We start from the raw sequence: 17,925 nt of genomic DNA, 5'->3' as shown, positions 1-17,925 counted from the left end.
AGAGAGAAGTTGAAAAATGTATGAACACATTTTTCTCTAATGCAAATATCTTTCTTCCATCTAGTCTGACATGTTTTGAATACATATTGGATTGTCTAGTGCTGACTATGCAAGGCTGTTGGACTTAATTCAAGTAAATGTCAGTTCATTTTTATCTTATTTGGGGTAATGTTCTGCTAGACACAAGGCACATATCTCTTACAAGATCTCAGACACTTATTTAAGCTCTAAAGTTTGAAGACAAAAAAATATCTACATCAAGTTTTAGGATTAGCATTTTGTATTTTCTGGCAGACCTGTGAGGCTGAACAAAGGTGCTTTGAGATAAATGGTAATTAGTACTAAACATAAAGTACAACAAACCCTGATGAATGTTATTGTCATTATTAATGTCACTAGTTTTGCAAGTATTTGGTCATAAACCCAAAGTACTGGACAAAGAGAAAATTTGCCCTGATGATGCTCATGGTCATCCTGATGAAGTCATCGAGATTTGTCCTCTAGGGACCATGAGTATCTTGGCAATCCATCCTGTAGTTGGCAAACCATTCCATTCAAAACTGAAAGAACACTTAAAGCACTTTAAACCAGTCACACAAGGCATTTTCAAACAGAACAGTTCTGGGGACTTCCCGAGAGGAACTGTCCGATGGGGAGCTTCTGCGAGTCCTCCACACCTCCAGGGGCTTTTTTGTTTTCTGTTTGCATTTGCACCATCAATAGGAACACCGGCAGTCGGCACAGTAACATGATCTTCTCTTTGACAAGTCAAAATTGTGTTGTATTTCCATTGTCGCATATATGTCCAGTAAAGCCAGGACTTTTTTCATTAGTAGCTGGTTGTGTTTTTGTTGTTTGTTCTTCACAAGGCCGAAGGGTTTGAAATATTGCAGCTTCCCGTTTTGCTTTGGCTGTGTTTAACCAATCAGTGTATACTTATGACATCTGGACTGATCACTGTACACTTATGTAACTCATGACTCCTGTTGTGCTGGAAGGGTATCTGAAATAGGAGCTAAAAAGTCCCTCAAAACAGCGTTCAAGAACAAAGATCATTCCTAATTCCTGTGGTGCAGACACAACAAAAAGGTGGGAGATTCACAGAACTATGATAAAGTTCCTCCAGTCTGAAAACATCTATAATTTAGGGTACAATTTCTGTGCCATAACACTGTTACACTTACATCCACCTTACCTGTAAACTGTTTAAATACACTCTTCTTTTAACATTTAAATATGATCTAAGCAAGATTAATTTAAGTATGTTGTTCTGTGATATCCACAATACCTCATGCATGTGAACTTAAGCAACCTATAATATTGAACAATACATATTTTTTCCAGCATCCTTTGCACTGTTGTCCTTTGTAACTGTTGTCCAGTTTCATTGTTCTTGTTGCTTGCAATACCGTAAATATATCTATATGTATATACACTTTTTTATACATATTCATATCTGTGCATAGTAGTGCAAGTGTTTATGTTTATCTTTTTCAACTTTGTTGTCATTGCTTTAGCTGTATGTCTGTTTCTGAGTAACTACATTGAGAGTCAAATTCCTTTTTGACTGTGAAAAGCTTAATCTCGTGATAATACTGGAAACTACAAAATTCATGGCAATCCACCAGTTCATGAAATTGTTGAGTCTGGAACACTGATCAATATTGCCATCAATGTGCACCTGTAGTTAGTTAGCATAGTGGCTCAATATTCAGCGCACATCCCCCAACTTGAAGACTGTAGCATCCAAAACTGGTTGGGTAAGGTCCTATAGGTTTTTGCCTGTTTGAAGTCATTTATTTCTTATTTCAAGAAACTTTTTCAAGTGAAAATCACTTACTTACCAATCTTAGTTTGCTTGCTTCAAGCAAAATAAAGCTACTAACTAAAATGTTTTCAGTTGGGCATTTTTGCTGAGCAAAAGCTTCACAGAAGCTCTAAAACGCTGCACCAGTAACTCTCTATTGACATCATGTCTCCTGCAGAAGAGCAATAAGAGGTCAGCTAGCATGTGGAAGTAGTGCTTCATTGTTGATACCACTCACACATGCCTACACAGACAGATTTTACAATGAGCTCTGCATTTGTAGCCCTGATCCCACCTGAGGTTTTTTATATCATTTTCTTTTCACCGCCTCAAAGGATTAATCAGAGGCTCTTATAATGCAGCCGCGAATAAGCAGACATGTCTCTTTCTCCTCCCTTTGACCTGAATGCAGCAGCAGCCTTCCTTCCTCTTTTGTAACGACTGCCATGAGAGCGCATCAAACACATGCCCTCTGCACCCGAGGCAATGAAAAATAAATCAACAAACAAATGAATAAGTAATCACAGAGGGAGAAAAAACAGGAGCCTGTAAAATATGTGTGAAAAAAAGCCATTTATCTGAATGATTCTTGTGTTTCTGAGCCTTTTGTGTTTGTGATAATCCAACGTGTATTTTGGGAAACATGTCTGTTTCCGGGTCCCTGATCTCATTCGATTTATGTTCATTGTTCTTTTTCTGATCAAGCAAGATGTAAAAAGGCCTCAGTGCGTTGGATTTGTGTGCGGTATTGTTGGCTATATTGTATGCATCACTCCCCACAGGCTTCTTGCATTTGAGCCAGCAACATAGAGCTAAAAACACTCCGTTGCTGCTGGGTGATGTCTTGGCTGCAAGAATTGAATGAAAGTGTTTTTTGTTTTTTCTTATCCTGCAAAGGCGCCACCTTGATGTTTTAGAAATAGCTTCATAGTGGTGAGAGCTCAGAGGCATCAACCAGATGGTCGCACCTGTGTGCACAGCTGTGTGGAATAGCTGTGTATTTAATAGAGAAATAAACACAAAGATACTCATTCAGCTGGCAATAAGGTTATCTTTGAAATCCTATAAAAGGACTCTATCATCATTAAAACAGTTAACCATTCAGTGTGTAATTAATTACTTGTAGAGAAACTGCAGATGCTGCAGTGTTCATGAATTAAAAAAAAAAAAGAAGAAACCAACTCCTGCGTCTTATCGAGCTGTAACCCGAGTCACTGACCCATGCTGTTTATAGCTTATGTATACCTGCTGAGCCATGTCAGTCGACTCTTAATGTGCATTAGGCTCTCCTTCTAATGTTGACACGGAGGTCATTAATTCACATCAAGGACACCTCTGTAATAGACTTGTATCACGCAAATACAGTGGCTGTTAGTTTGCAAACAGCTTAGCAAGCAGCGAGCGTTCCTTGTGCTTTGATTCGATGCTAAGTGCTTCATCAATCACAATCCCAGACAGATCATTAGAGGCTTCTAGGATGACAAGACCAGCCAAAACATCTACAGCAGATTGCTCCAGACCACCCCTCAAACCTTTAATTGCACCCGAGGTTGGCAGTTATCAAAGACACGCAGTGATAAGTGACTCACTCAATAGTAGCCATTAGTTAAAGCAACTTGTTAGTGTCAAGGGTTTTTTAAATGACTTGCCGTGCAATATAGTATGTCAGGAGCAAAGCAACATGTGCTTTTTTCTGTGTAGCAGAGGTGGAACTGAAAACGCTGTAGGCCTTTGAGCAAACTGTGCTGCACAACACATTGCGGTTTTTAATAAGAGCTCTAATTCAGCTGTTTTCGGCCTCAGATTTAAGTGGCAGACTGTGAAACCAGATGGTTGTTGGATTGAATCCCCTGTCGACATGCTTTTAAGTAAGGTAATTAAAACAACATGATGAAGATAATGCTGGCTTCAGTTTAGTTGACAAAAAGTTTATATCTCAGTTTGTTTTTGGTCTGTCCACAACTGTGTTCTACAATTACATTTCTTTTTTGTATTTATTTGTTATTTTACACACAGAGGCCTGAAATACCTGAAATATAGGTGAACTGTCCACCCGCTGGTTCCAGAGCATGTGAACGGAGCGGTGCAGGTGAAAATTTCCACTCCTCTCTCGCAGACCTGTCACTTTGCGCCGCTCGTCCGCTCCGCTTGGTTCTGCGCATTCTTCGCTCCGCTCCATCATAAATTTTATCCCGCTCCACTCGCTCACCACTCCGCTCAAAACAACTGTGTCGTACTACCCTAACCTGTAATCTTCTATTCACAAATAAAACGGGGTCTGCCCATTTTTCCGACAGCCCATTGGTCCGACATCCCATTGTTCCGACCATATTAAACCCATTGTTCATGATGCCCTGTGGTTAAGGTCTGGTTAGGTTTAGGCACAAAAACCACTTGGTTAGGGTCAGGAAAAAATCATGGTGTGGGTTAAAATGAAAAAGAAAGTGACAAACACATAAGCCGTGAGCCTGCTTCGCCTCAAGCCTTTCCCAGTTGACCCAGCGCCAGAGCGGCGCACCATCAAGGTAGAAATACACCCGCCGGGAGCCGTTCAGCACTGCGGAGAGCTCCCCACACAACCCGCACCCCAGAGTTAATAACAGGAGGTTATGGTGTTTCATTCTCTCCTCTCTATGACACTTGTATCTCGACCAGTAGCCTACTTTTGTTGCGTTGCTGATCCTCTATGGTACACAAATAGGCTACAGTAATAATCATATATCGGAACAACGGGACGTCGGGCTAATGAGAGGTCGGAACAATGAGAGGTCGGAACAATGCTACGGCACCAATAAAACATGAGCTTGGTAGATTCTCCAGGGAAGCCCTCTCCCCGCAGTTAGGGACCGTTCTACACGGTACAGCTGGCAGGGTGGAAATAGTCAAAGTGTGGAGGAGACGGACCAGGTTAAGCAGCCAACCTCTGAAGCCCTCTCGCCTCTCCCCACAGTTAGGGACCATTCTCCAAGGTACCACTGCTTCTCTTCTCAGTTTCTTTTCTGAAGTACACAGTAAACTCCATAGTTTTGAAAGAAACTAGTTTTGAAAGAAAATAGTGTGGGTGTGCGCAGGTGCAAAGATGCATTCTGGGTGGGGCATGAGCGACCGGAGCGAAATTGGAGTGAGAGATAAGGCTCCGCTCCACCTTTTAAAAAAATAGCCGCTCCTCGCTCAACACAAAATCCTCCCGCTCCCCGCTCCATCCCGCTCACATGCTCTGGTTCCCAAAGATCTACTGCGGGTTTTAAACTGAATTATCTCAGTAGGGTTTGGGTGGATTGCCATAACAGTTTTAACAGTTTGACATGTACGGTCCCCAGAAGATGAATCTTAACTGACTCTGGGAATCCCCTGACTTTCCTCCTACAGTGCCAATATGAGGTTGACATTTGTGTTATTGAGTTAAATTTCTCGGATCAACTGTTTGATGCTAACCATAAAATTTGTTGCAGAAATTTTATTCCCCTGTCTTGTTACAGCTTTGGTGAGCCCTTAACTTTCCATATGGTGCCATCATTGGAACAAAATTTTAGTTTGTCGAATTGTTTACTCTTGTAACAGCAAATGACATACAGGCCCCATTCATCAGCCTCAGATGTACAGTCTTTAGTGCTAATTAGCTAATTTTAGCATGCTAAACTAAACTAAACTAAACGAATGCATGCTGCCCTGTTAAACTCCAATACTGAACACTGTAAACATTATACGCGCTAAACATCAGCCTTTTAGCAGTGTGAGCATGTTAGCATGCTGATGTTAGCATTTAGCTCTGGCACCCTGTGCAGCCTCACACAGTATATTTACATGACATTAGAGAAAATAGATTCATGGTGTTAGTCCAACTAAAACCAGACTTTTGAAATACATGTAACCATGTTAGTGCGACTCAAATTGTACCAAATTGAATTTCTCACAGTCGGACTAACACATCCAGAAAATGCGATTGGGAGTCGAATTACTCCTGCATGTATACAGTCAATCGATCCTAACCTGGCTGAGGCGCTTGGCGCATGCTCCACAGACTCCACCCCGGGCTTTGACACGGTGTCAAAGTGAACAGCCCCTGGCATGTTAGATCAAGGTAGTTAAGGGAAGTCGGCAAATCAGATCCGTAACTTCGGGATAAGGATTGCCTCTTCACAGTGTGTCACTGAAAGCATTAAATGCGAAACAGAGAAAGAAGAAGCTGGTAACAACATGGCAAAATCTAAATCCAGAGCCATTGCATTTTCAGATAGACGGATAGTACAATGCTGTAATGTTGTCCACCATGGTACCGGTTTGCTGCTAGCTAATTGTAGCTAACTTGTTGTTTGGTATGCGGCGTAATAGGTCAACCAGAAAAGGGTAAAATACTAACAAGCTGAAACGGGGCATATCACCATCTATTGCAGCAGAGTCGGACATACTTCGGTCAATAAATCGATTTCCCGCCCGTGCTTGTATACTGGGACAAGGACAGTAGTCCAATTAAATGGCCTGTTCGAGCTATAACCGTAGCAAGACTTTATTGTGCATGGAAACATACTGACAGAGCCACTGGCATTGCTGTAGACCAATAATACTCAGCTTGCAGCCCGTGGGCCCAATCTGGCCTGTGATAGGGTGCTGGGTGGCTGTCGACCATTTTTTAATTCACATGAGAGTAAATTGATTTACACTGAGATTTTATTTTTTTTATTATTTATCTATTCTTTTTTTGTACTTTGAATATTAAATAATGTGCCAGGGTGCACAGAGACACATCAAAATAGAGCTTGTTTATAAAAAAGGGCCAGAGGTGGCTCAAATTGCAGAAACTGGCCCCTGGTCTCCTGTTATTTTGCAAAAGTGGCCCCCAAGCAAAGCAAGTTGAGCATCCCTGCTGTAGACTCTTGTTTAAGGATAACACAATACAGACCTAAATCCCCACTGTGTTTTCACCACATTAGGAATAAAACAAGGATACATTTGCTATGACAGTATTATTTTTAGCATTTTATCATCATCAACAATGCCATGAACAAACCAACATTGGATTATCCTACAAAAAAGCTGCTGTAGTCACAGCTTGAATCCTGTATTAAAGCTTAGCTACAGAGAAACATAAAGGAGTCATATCACTGCATTTGTTGCAATGATATGGGCTTCAGGGGATTTGCTGATATAAAAAAAAAATCCTTAGCCTTAAACAACCCATTGCTGACTGCAGTTCCTCCGAGCCCAACATTAGACAGCTACAGACGCACTGTGCAGCTCCCAGTGTTTCTGCACAACAGCAAGCATACTCAGTCAACTTTGCCTCAAATAAATAAAGGATATAAATGGGAATTTGTTCAGTGTGTGCTCTCATATTGTAAGCAAAACATGCCCTTTTGTCCTTCCTGCCCACCTGCTTAATGAAAACACTGTGCTGCGCCAATGTAACACCTTGGGAATGATTGGTAAAGTGTGTGTGTATGTGTGTGTGTCTGATGTGGCAGTGAAATGAGGCTGCTAGTGCCGCGTCGTTCTCTTCCAGATGAGCGGCTGGGTGATACGTACCAGAGCAGACAGGCGGCGGCCAGGGTCAGGAGGTAACTGTCACAGGCCCTTCACCTGTGTGTGCACCGACAGAGGGGATCCTAGAAAGAGCACGTCTAGACACATATCCCTCACGCTGTTCCCTCGTGAGTTACTCTGGAGTCCAAGTGCCCCCTGGTGAGCAGACGGGAGAAAAGTCCCTGAGCGAGAAGAGTTCTGGGGGATTTAGCACTGCCTTTGCCATCACACAGTACTTGTGTATACACATGAAAATCATACAATTTTCCAGTCTAATTATAATTTAAAACCCCAGGTCACCAGTGTACTACGTTATTCATATAAATATTCAACATTTTTCTATGCAGCCCACAGCTATATGCCCTCCTCCCCTGTTCTGTTCTGGATATAGATCCAATGTAGCATCAACGACTACATGCCTCGGGAGAGTTATAGTGCTTATTCCAGCAGACAGAGCTGGGAGATCACATGAATATCAGATCCCAGTGGAGCTGTAGCTTTGGCTGCTGTTTAAAGCCTAATCAATGAAAGAAACATGACCCATGACTATCTGTTGTGTATGGGGTGACAAGATGTTTCTGGGAAAACTGCATGCGAAGTATGATTCAGGAAAAAGATAATATGTGGCGGGAAAAAGCAGATACGGTATCATTTGTAAATGTTTTACAGCACATGATTTAATGACTGCATTTAACACCTGAGCAAATTGTTGAGGAGAGCAGCAGCAAAATGCAACAGCAGCTCCCTGGATTTCAGCTTGCTGACTATGGAGATTTGACTGATTTAGCTGCAGGCACAGGCTACCTTCAATGTCCAAAGCCATTAGTGATTCCTGTACTACTAAAGCGCTGCTCCAGGGTACCCATTTCCTTGCATTAATGTCTACCTTCCACCACAGCAAATCAAAGGCTTATTCTAATGCCTCTGCCTATCTTGGTATATTCCCTAAATAACACAGGTGAGAGGGCTCAGGGGTTTTTGATGGTCTAAATGAAAATGGAGAGAAACAGAAACAGGCCACTTTTCTGTTACATTTGAAAGCAGAACAATTTATTATCAAGAACAAGAATATCAAACAAGAGAGAGGAAAAAAAGTTCATCAGTTTCATAAACTTGTTTTCGCTGCAATTTGATCACTTAAACGCCTTCAGCACAGAGAGAATGACTTATTAAGCTTGGAGATTCTTCCATTTAATCTTATGCCTCTAGTTACAGTTTTTCTTTTTTTTTCTTTTTTGCCTTATCGTGTAAATATAGAACTGCTCTGCTGAAACCAGAGACCACAACAGTAGTTATTAAGAGGCTATTCAAAGGGGTTTTTAAATGTCAGTTCTGTAAAGTGCTTTATGCCCCTTTTTGTCCTCATCACAGACAAGGTAGTGGCTCCCTTGAGTCTGATTTGTGATCTGGGATCCTTATTGCCAGTCGAAGGTACGCTTCACCAGCCTGAAGAAGGTTCGGTTGTGTTCCCGTAGGTAAGAGCGGAGCTGCTGGAGGACGGTGCTGTTGACAGCCGGGTGAGGACGTCCCTTAGACTCATGCAGACAGCGCTCTCTGCCGTCACTTCTGATACAGTAAAACCCCTTGGTCTGGTTGAAGTAGAAGTTGGAGGATACTATCCTTGGAGGCAAGTTGAGGAAGCGCTCCACCTTCTGAAGCTCTGGCAAGGGGTCACGGATCAGAGCATCCCCATCTACGATGTGTATCTGCTCCAGCGGGAAGTAGCGCAGCCAATTGCGCATGTGGACGTCGTACAGGCTCCTCTGAATGGCCTTGTATCGGATATTCAGGGCTCCGTTGCGCACTAGGAGGTTCTCAATGGCTTGTACTGGCTTGTGGTTCTCCAGCCGGTTGAAGTACACCTGGGTGTAGTCGGAGATAACCCGCTCGCATGGGTCTCGTAAGATCAGCAGCAGCTTTATGGATGAGTTCATGGCACAGATGCGTTCTGGTGCAAGAGCTGATGTAAAGTAACCTGGAGTTTTCTCCACTGTGATCTGGTGAGGGTATGAGTAGGGCATCAACTCACGGTACCACTCAAAGCCCTTGGCATAGTTCTCATCCCAATCAAAGAAGTGCACCTCGGTGGCAGCAGCAGCAACCTCAGGGTGTATGTCCAGCATCTCCAACAGTGCTCGTGTGCCCCCCTTGCGTACCCCAATAATGATACTGTGCGGGGCTCTTTTACTAGTCCCTGGGGGTGGAGATGAGGTTATATCTCCAGAGACATTGACGAGCCCAGCATCGAGGTCCATGGGGTCCAGTGTTATGCCAAATCCGGCCTGGACAAGCTCAGGTGGTGCAGCGTATGTCTGGAGAACTAGAAGAAAGGCAGATGCCAGGAAACAAGCCATGGTGATGGTATGAAGAGTAGAGATTGGCAATGAGACAGGAGCAAGAAAAGCAGACAATGGTTTAGCTGTGGACCAGATCTGTCTTTCTCAGCTCAGTGATAACAAGAGCAGGAAGAAGTGCAGTCTTTGTCTGCCATTGAATTTGAACCGGAGGAGGAGGAGAAATCATCGGCAGTCCACAGCACATCTGTAGGGAAGAACAAAGACAAAAAAAAGAAGAAAAGGCTTTCAGATTTCAGGCATACAAAGCAGAATGAATGTCTGTATTACACTGAAATGGCACTTTCCTCATTCCCCTGAAAAAGCAATCGAGCCATAAATACAATCCATGTCTGTTATAAGTGTATCATCTCAAAAGGATAATCTCAATTCATCTTTCTTTGAGTCTCTTTTCATCTTCCCTCTTCCCATCTGCTTTCTCCTCTAACTCTATAAAGTCACTTTCAATTGATACTGTAATTTCTCTGGCTGAAAAACATTTAGCCAGACAGCTCGTTAGAAAACGTGTCCGAGATATGCAAGTGTGGCTGAAGGCCAGGAGATGAGGCCAGAGTGCTCCGTCTTTCTTTTGCCGTGTCAAGATCCACACCTGAATCGATACCCTTCTGCAGCGTTGAAATCAAAGCATTTGGAGACTTATGAAGACAAATTTATTGCGGGAAATCAGAGTTCCCACTTCTAGGTGACTTTGATTTTCAATACATGTCAAAAAAGATCAATACTAGGGCAATGAAATTCAGCAAACACAAGGAGAGGGATTTAGAGCATTAAATCAGACTTACAGTGTGGCTGAAGGGCCCCTCACAACCATGGGAAAATTAAAATTTGCTGTCTTGTCTCTTTCAGATTTTTTTTGTTTTATCTTTTATTACAAGGATTGTTAAATATTTTATTATTTCTTCTTCTTGTCAAATGCTTTGCCTTCTATTAACCAAGAAACAGCATATGTAAAAATGTTCCCCTGCTCTGTAGCAAGAAGCCATGAGCTGAAATAGCAGAACACATTTTTTTTTTAAATGTCATGGAATTAATTTAAAATAAACAAAAGTCTTCAGATACCTTCACGAGGAAAACAAGCTCAGAGTGCTGTTGCTTACACTGTGCTAGTCAAAGCAACGGGGCCGGGCTATGCAAACATCCAGCTCCAACAGCAAAGGTCACGGTAAGGTAATCTAAACACACGCAGATATTCCCTGGCTGGGAACAGACTGCCAGACACACACACACACACACACACACACACACACACAAGTTCAAGAGTGCTGTTCTGGATACATACGGCAGACAGATTGTGTGTTCAGCACATATTACTCATCACTTATATTGTAGGCTAAAAATGGGTTACAGATCATTTTGAATACATTTTCAAACCTGGTCTTCTTGTATAGATTTCACTTCAACACACTGTGATAAGGTTTTAGCATGCAGGAGGTGATCTTCCCCATACAGATGCTGAGTTCCTGCGTCACTCTCTGTACATGGCATTTACTGTAATTACATCTATTGGGGTTTAAAACGCTGAATTATTAAAGCAATGTGAAACTGCGTGGCTTTTATAGCAGCGGGGAGGCTGCACTTTTCCGAACTTTTTTTCTTTGCAGTTTTTTCTATCCAATTTTCCTGGTAAAAAATGTAGAAAGCCTGTTCTGTTTCCTTTTTATAAATGGAGGCTGATGAAATATCATCTTTTGACATTTCCATGTTCCTTATCCTCAGTAAGTTTGCACAATAAAATATCAAGGTAAGGCTAAAAAGTTTGGTTCTAAAAACTGTAATAAAATAAATTTAAAAAAGGTTACTCAGTAGAGTGTAGATCCCTGCCAGCTGGCCACATGCTCCCAATCTGACCGCAGCCACTCTAGACAATTCTTGTAATTCATGTTTCCAAAGCATCCCAGAAACTAATAAAAACACATGCTTCTATTTTTGCCTAATGCTTTACACAGAGCAGATTGAGTTCTGCTAACAGACACTGTGTATGAAATACAGATACAATGTAATTATGATGATGAGTGTATTTTTGATAACTAAAACACAGCCACAGATCTATGATCCATGTTGCTCATAACTGGACTTTGGATGCTACAGCACAATATAGTAGAAAATAACAACAATAAACAGACTAAAACAGACAAAAACAAAATATTTACTATGTAGCCTGCTTACTTGCTTAGCACGAGCACAAATAACAAGCAAAAATGAGCAAATCAACAAAATCTGCACGTCTATATAATTGTGCATGCAAAATGCTCCACCACTACACCACCAGGTATGACGCACTGCAGCAAATGGAACAAAACTGGGCTGTACCCTGACTGTGGAGGGCCACACCTGGTGAAATAGTCCTTCCCAGCTCCCTTACAGTCAAGATGGCAGAAAAGATAACAAAAACTGTGATTTATTCATCTAGTTTCCTACCTAACTTTAGTGGACCCTAACATATCAGGTATGGAATTAATCAGCAGATGCTCCTGTTCCACTGAGACCAAACTTTTCTTTGGATTGCTGTTTTTGAGCCATGACGAAGGCCAAAATGCAGCATGCAACAGACGGTAAGGCGTGCTGTTTTAAGTTGAGCCAATTTAAATAAAATTTGCAGCCTCTACCTGCTGGTTTAGAGGAGTGAGACATTAGCAGTTGATGACAGTTTGAAACAGTCATTAAAATAGGTTTTTCAGCAATTATGAATCACTGCAACCACGAAGGATCCTAGAGCATGTAGTCATGGATGTCAGCACAAAATTATATGCCGATTGGTCCAGTAGTTTGTGAGACTTATTGTGGACAAATGGATACGGCGAAGATAATAAATGAAATAAAATGTAATTAAAAAATAATACGAGACAGGTTTTGAGACGAACTCATTTTCAATTGATATGAAAGTAATAAGCAATTTTATTGTTTAGACACTGTCAGTAAATTATATTTGAAGAGGATAATCGATTTGTGAAGCATGTAAAAAATAACTTCGCTGAAATCTGTGCACTTGAGTTGTTTTTAGTGGCCAACTGCTACTATTAATTATGTCTCCACTTGCAGAAATACTCTACCTCGAGTACAGTTTAATCACAGAGCTCCCTCTAATTAAGCAGAGTACGTGAGAAGTAAAACTACCAATGTGAACAACACATCTCTACAATGTCACCAGTGGCCTTTCTCTCACCTTTCAGAGTCTTTCAACCATATAAAGGCTGTGACACAAGCCCTCGCTTCACACTACGATCCGTGGCTTGAGTGTGGGACTGGGCCTGTGAGCTGAGTGCAGGAGAGCTGACCTGCCCTACAGGGCCTGGGGTTGTGCAAGGAGGCACTTATGTGCTGTGACAGGCGCGCCTGCCTGTCAGCGTTTCCCTGGCAGAGAGCTGCCAAGTCCAATGCTAACAGCCAGGCAGCCAGATGAGCTTTCTGTCTCATCCAATTCCCCCCACTCCTCTCACAACACACCACCACCTGGAAGGAGCCATTGTTTCACATTCCACTGGGCCTTATTGCTTTATTCAGCACTTGATGCATATCTTTCCAGCTTTTCATTCGGCACATGGCAGCCACGCTATCCGGCAGACCACTTAACCAAGACTATTTCCACTGAACACTATGGGGCCAGTGGAGGGTTATACAGTGCAGGTTGGCAGGAAGAACTATGGCCTCACTGAGTCGAGGAGTAGGATACAGCATCTGTGTGTGGGGGCTCAGTGTGAGCACTGCTGCTTCACAGCGAGACAGTCTGGATTCAAATCTTGGCTCTGGTCACTTTTTTGCATATGCTATTTACATGTTTTGCTTCTGAGCATTTCCTTCAGGGACTGTGGAGGAGAACCATCTTAATCCCCTGCAGGTGTGAACATGACGGTGCGGGCAAACCAGAGCTGGCAAGGTGACTTTTAGCTGTGGTGAAATGCGGACGAAACTGGCTATGCTAGGGACAGAGTGGTCAGCAAGTTGAAGCGTTTACACCATTTTGTCAAATACTTTTTTTTATTACCTTACACACTGGCTGCCAACGCTCACCTCATTAGGCTGATCAGGTATCGTTGTCAGTGTCATTAAAAGATTTTTGCAATCACTCACATTCTTTTAGTCACAGCAGGCTGACGACTCAGTTTTTAATGCCACAGCAATTTCATGTTAGCTTAAATAAAAATGTGCCCAGTCACAGTGAGGCAACAGATTTTGCATTCCAGGATAGGTTAGAAAACTTTGTTTTCAGGTTTAGTCCCTTTGGTTTGGTTTTGGTTTTGCTTAAAATAAGTATGTTTGTTAGTAGCGTGATGTTATGTCATGTGACATACATCACATACATGACCTGACATTTCGTCCCTAGCATAGTATGCTACACATACAATTCACAATAATACCAGCATAGTTTTTAATCTGATGTAAAAAAATTCATATCGTGACAGTCACAATATTTCAGACTTTCTGACATATTGACGTGATACTGTTACCCATGGCAACAACAAGTTTGGCTGAAAGTCTGGAGTTTATTTGACCCATGCATCTCCTCTCCTAATCACCCTATGCAGACCTTCTCTTTACACTACAGCAGTCACTCGGAGCATCAAAAAATGCTACTGCCCAGTGTGTCTCATACCATAAAGGCTGCCTTAGTGCATTGTTATCTAACTCTAAGGGCTACAGACCAAGTTCAAGTTCAATCAGTTTGGAAATGAGAGGGAATCAATGTGAGACAGGAAGCAAATGGGTCATGCCCCTGTTGTCAATTAAATCGACAGGAAATGAATTCTCGTTTGAAAACACTTTCACTTAATGAATTTATTAATTCTGTGATTGGCTGGTGAGATGCTCGAGATGTCTCCCTGCCTTTCACACTGGGAAATGCTTCTTGATATATGACTATGAATAAGTCAGAATGAAAATGGAACTCGGTGCAGACAAAGGCATGATCGCTTATATAACAAAATCGAACCTATTCCCACTTGAACCCATGACGCCGAGCCTCCCCACACGAGAGCTGCACTTGCCGACCATTATCTGGGCTTTAAAACTTGTCTTTCACTAAAGCAAAAGTGCTGCTCACCGCCTGAGCTGACAGCACAGCCGACAGATCTACACCGTTCATTATATCCCACCAGGCTAAGAGAAGGGCTCCACAGGTTCTCAGTGCCACAGAAAAACCAGGTTCCCACTAATTAACCCAAACAGCAGCCTCTATACATCTACAGAACAAACCCTCATTCATATTCAGCAGGGCCCCCTGCCATTAACTGTGGCGGGCAGCAGGTATTGCACAGGGCAGCTTTGTTTTTCTAATGGGCCCTCATTAGACACGTTAGTACAAAATCATTATTACTGCAATAAAGCTTGATTACAAAGGCTGGCTTTTGTGCTATTAAATGGTTTGATTTCAAGTGTGGAAGTTAAAAGTATTAATCATTGTTACTATTCACATTATACACAAATGCACAAAATCAGCGACTATAAAAGTTGGATATTATTTTATTCTCAGCAGAAAAATATGTAATCTGAAGTAACATGAAGCGCAGAGACAAACCTCCTTATCTCCTGTTTTTTTTCTTTTTCCATCTCAGCCTCTTGTATCTCTGTTTCAGTAGCTCACAGCATTGTTTAGATGATCTCTTGTAAGATACAGTGACCTCCCCTCCAAAAACAAACTATCACTCGGGACGCAGAGACACACTCACCCTCACTCTGTTTTCTTCTGCACTTTCCCCTTTGCTCCTTCTTCTTTTCCTCAGCCATTCTGTCCAACAGGCCCTCAAAAAACCAGTACAATATATTATCCACCCACACACATCCAACTGTAACTCTGAAACTACTCCCACGTCCAGGATGGGTTTTAAATTATGGATGCATTTTGGTTCACAGTGGGATTCCTGGCTCGATTTATTAATTTCTGCTACAAGACTTTAGCTACTCAACACATAGAGATGATTGTCTCTTCCCTTCTTAACCTTTACCTTAGAGATATAATCATATGTCTCATAACCAAAAGACACTCTATTCACATGTTTAACTTTTGGGGCACATTATGTGCACTCCAGAACAAAACCAGTAAGTGTCTAAAGCACTGAGGAAATCAGCATGCAAGGGATTTTAAAGGGACACCTTGAGCACTGCTGAGCATTTCAATCCTCCAACCACGCTAGATTGACCATGATGTGAAGAAATAATGAGTCCTAATCCTCATCTATTTACATTACTGGTAAATCACAGCCACTTACTGGTGAGTATATAAGTTAGAGGCTGTGGTAGCTGGAGAACAGAGAGCTGCCACTTTCAATCTCCAGGCTGGTCAGATAAACATACAGTTGGAGAATGAGTAATGTTCTCGCCTCCCTAGAAAACTGTGGTGACCTTGACTTAGTTGCCCGTTAGCAAGGCATTTAACCTGCAACTTCCCACGATAAAAAAGCGAAAGCTCCCGAGAGCATCATCAACTTTCTCTGAATAAAGACTCAGAGGTCTTGTGATACTGTGATGGTGAGCATGACCTAAAAAAGCTGGCTGTGTTTGTACATAGACCACAAAGTACATCCTCAAAAATGATCATGAAGTGGAATCAACACATGTCTACAACAATTTCAACAAAAAACAAACATCATAACTTTCATAAAGGGAGGACTGCATTAGTTTTAGTTCGGTGTACCTAATAAACTGGCAACTATTTGTACTGCAATGCCACTGGAACCTACTCTCCTCTGGGGCCACCTGGTGGATCAGACTAATTTTATAGAATTTTAGCACTTTCTGCGCTTACGTCATCAACTTTTTTTTTTTTTTTTTTACTGGAGTGATAGAGGTATATAATTCAATTCTTATCATCACATAAGTGTATAAATCTTTTTCAGTTTTTCTTCGGTTCAGGAACATACTACATAGATCACACTGCACTCTAAGTTTCATGTGTCTACCTCTGAAGGTGTGTTTAACGCCTTTCTGTCTCGTTTATCTCACAGCTGCCTCCTCTCATCCCTCTCTCTCATTACAGGAACCACAGGGAGGGGGCGGCCATTAAGCTGTGGAACCTCACTGAGACGTGCCCCTATCTGGAGTCTCACTCGCTGAGTTCCTCACTGCGACACGCCCTGATCCATCATCGATCCGCAGACCCACATTTGATTCTCTGTTCATCCCCTCGTACATGAATCCCCAATTTGCATCCCACCCTTACACATAAGTGGCTTGGTCTACTAACTTTTCATTGTCTGATGGGTCTGATAGGACTTATTATAAATCGGATGAAGGTGGAAAGGTGCAGTAGACTTTAAACCTTGAGTCGGAGATGTCTGAGAAATTAGGACAGGTGTTTGCTGAAAATAAAAAGAAGATCCTATGTGGCACCTTAGCAGCATTTTCAACACGTTCTCATCTCAGGTTGTCAAATACTGATGCTTTCTCTCTATGAGATGTACCCTTTAGTGCCTATATGGGACACACAGTTGTCTCCTGGGTGAAACACTTTCTAGCATGTGATTAACGTTGTCAAACAGTCAGGCAACAAAACTACATGGTTAAGTTTAGAAAAAACATCATGTTTTGGGGAAAAAAAACCCAAAACATATATATATATATAACATGATTAAATACGTCACCTGTGTGAAGTAAGTGACAGACAAGTTACATAACATTATGTTAAAACAGTACTGACCTTTGGTTTCACATAGAACAAAAATATTGGTCTCCCGGGTGAAAGTCCTGTCTTTGTTTGACCCATCCAAGTTCCCTCCTTCCCACCCTATGTGGACTGTCTTGCTCTTGATACTACATGCATGGCTCTCACTGTCAAATATTGCTGTGGATGGGTTTGCATTGGAGATAGTTGAAAGACTGGTGCATCTCATAGAGCAGCCTTCTCTCACTCGGTGATTTGGAGTCAGACACTGATGCCAAAAGCCATCTTTTGCGGTAGTATGATATGTGGATGAGGATGAGTAGCATCAGTTCATAACGCAGCCAGACGGCACCTGTCACAGTGGTATGATACACCGCTGGATGGCATCAGGTTCAGCCACTGCTGGTGATGACGCAAAATGAGGAGCTGAATAGTCCCTATAGGGCCGGTGGGAAGGATGGTTGATGGGTCCAACAAACCTTGGACACCCAGAGGCCCAGTGTCTGTATGATTGTAGAGCCAAACCATAATGTTTTTTTCCTAAACTTAACCACATGCTTTTGTTGACGTCCCAGCATTGGTTACGGCATCCACAAATGTTAACAGCAGATGCAGGAGTGTGTAATATGTACATGTGAAAGTCCACTGAC

The 17,925-nt window shown here is 42.1% G+C and overlaps 1 protein-coding gene across 2 annotated transcripts in view; it reads right to left on the bottom strand.

The window, feature by feature from the left end:
- Positions 1 to 8,448: 8,448 nt before the first annotated feature.
- hs3st1l1 (heparan sulfate (glucosamine) 3-O-sulfotransferase 1-like1) overlaps positions 8,449 to 17,925 on the bottom strand; it is a 34,087-nt gene continuing 24,610 nt past the window's right edge. The window contains exons 1-2 of one of the 2 annotated variants that reach the window (XM_049600575.1): positions 15,345 to 15,412; positions 8,449 to 9,868 (exon numbers count right to left, since the gene is read on the bottom strand). In XM_049600575.1, coding sequence (XP_049456532.1) covers positions 8,743 to 9,681 — 939 coding nt within the window. In that variant the 5' untranslated portion in view covers positions 9,682 to 9,868; positions 15,345 to 15,412 and the 3' untranslated portion in view covers positions 8,449 to 8,742. Of the gene's footprint in view, positions 9,869 to 15,344; positions 15,413 to 17,925 lie in introns of those variants that run through there. The other variant, XM_049600574.1, reaches the window with a different exon arrangement.

This window comes from Epinephelus fuscoguttatus, linkage group LG16, assembly GCF_011397635.1.
Source record: "Epinephelus fuscoguttatus linkage group LG16, E.fuscoguttatus.final_Chr_v1".
Taxonomy (NCBI): domain Eukaryota; kingdom Metazoa; phylum Chordata; class Actinopteri; order Perciformes; family Serranidae; genus Epinephelus; species Epinephelus fuscoguttatus.
The sequence above is the reverse complement of the archived record's forward strand: the minus strand, read 5'-3'. Positions and strand labels throughout refer to the sequence as shown.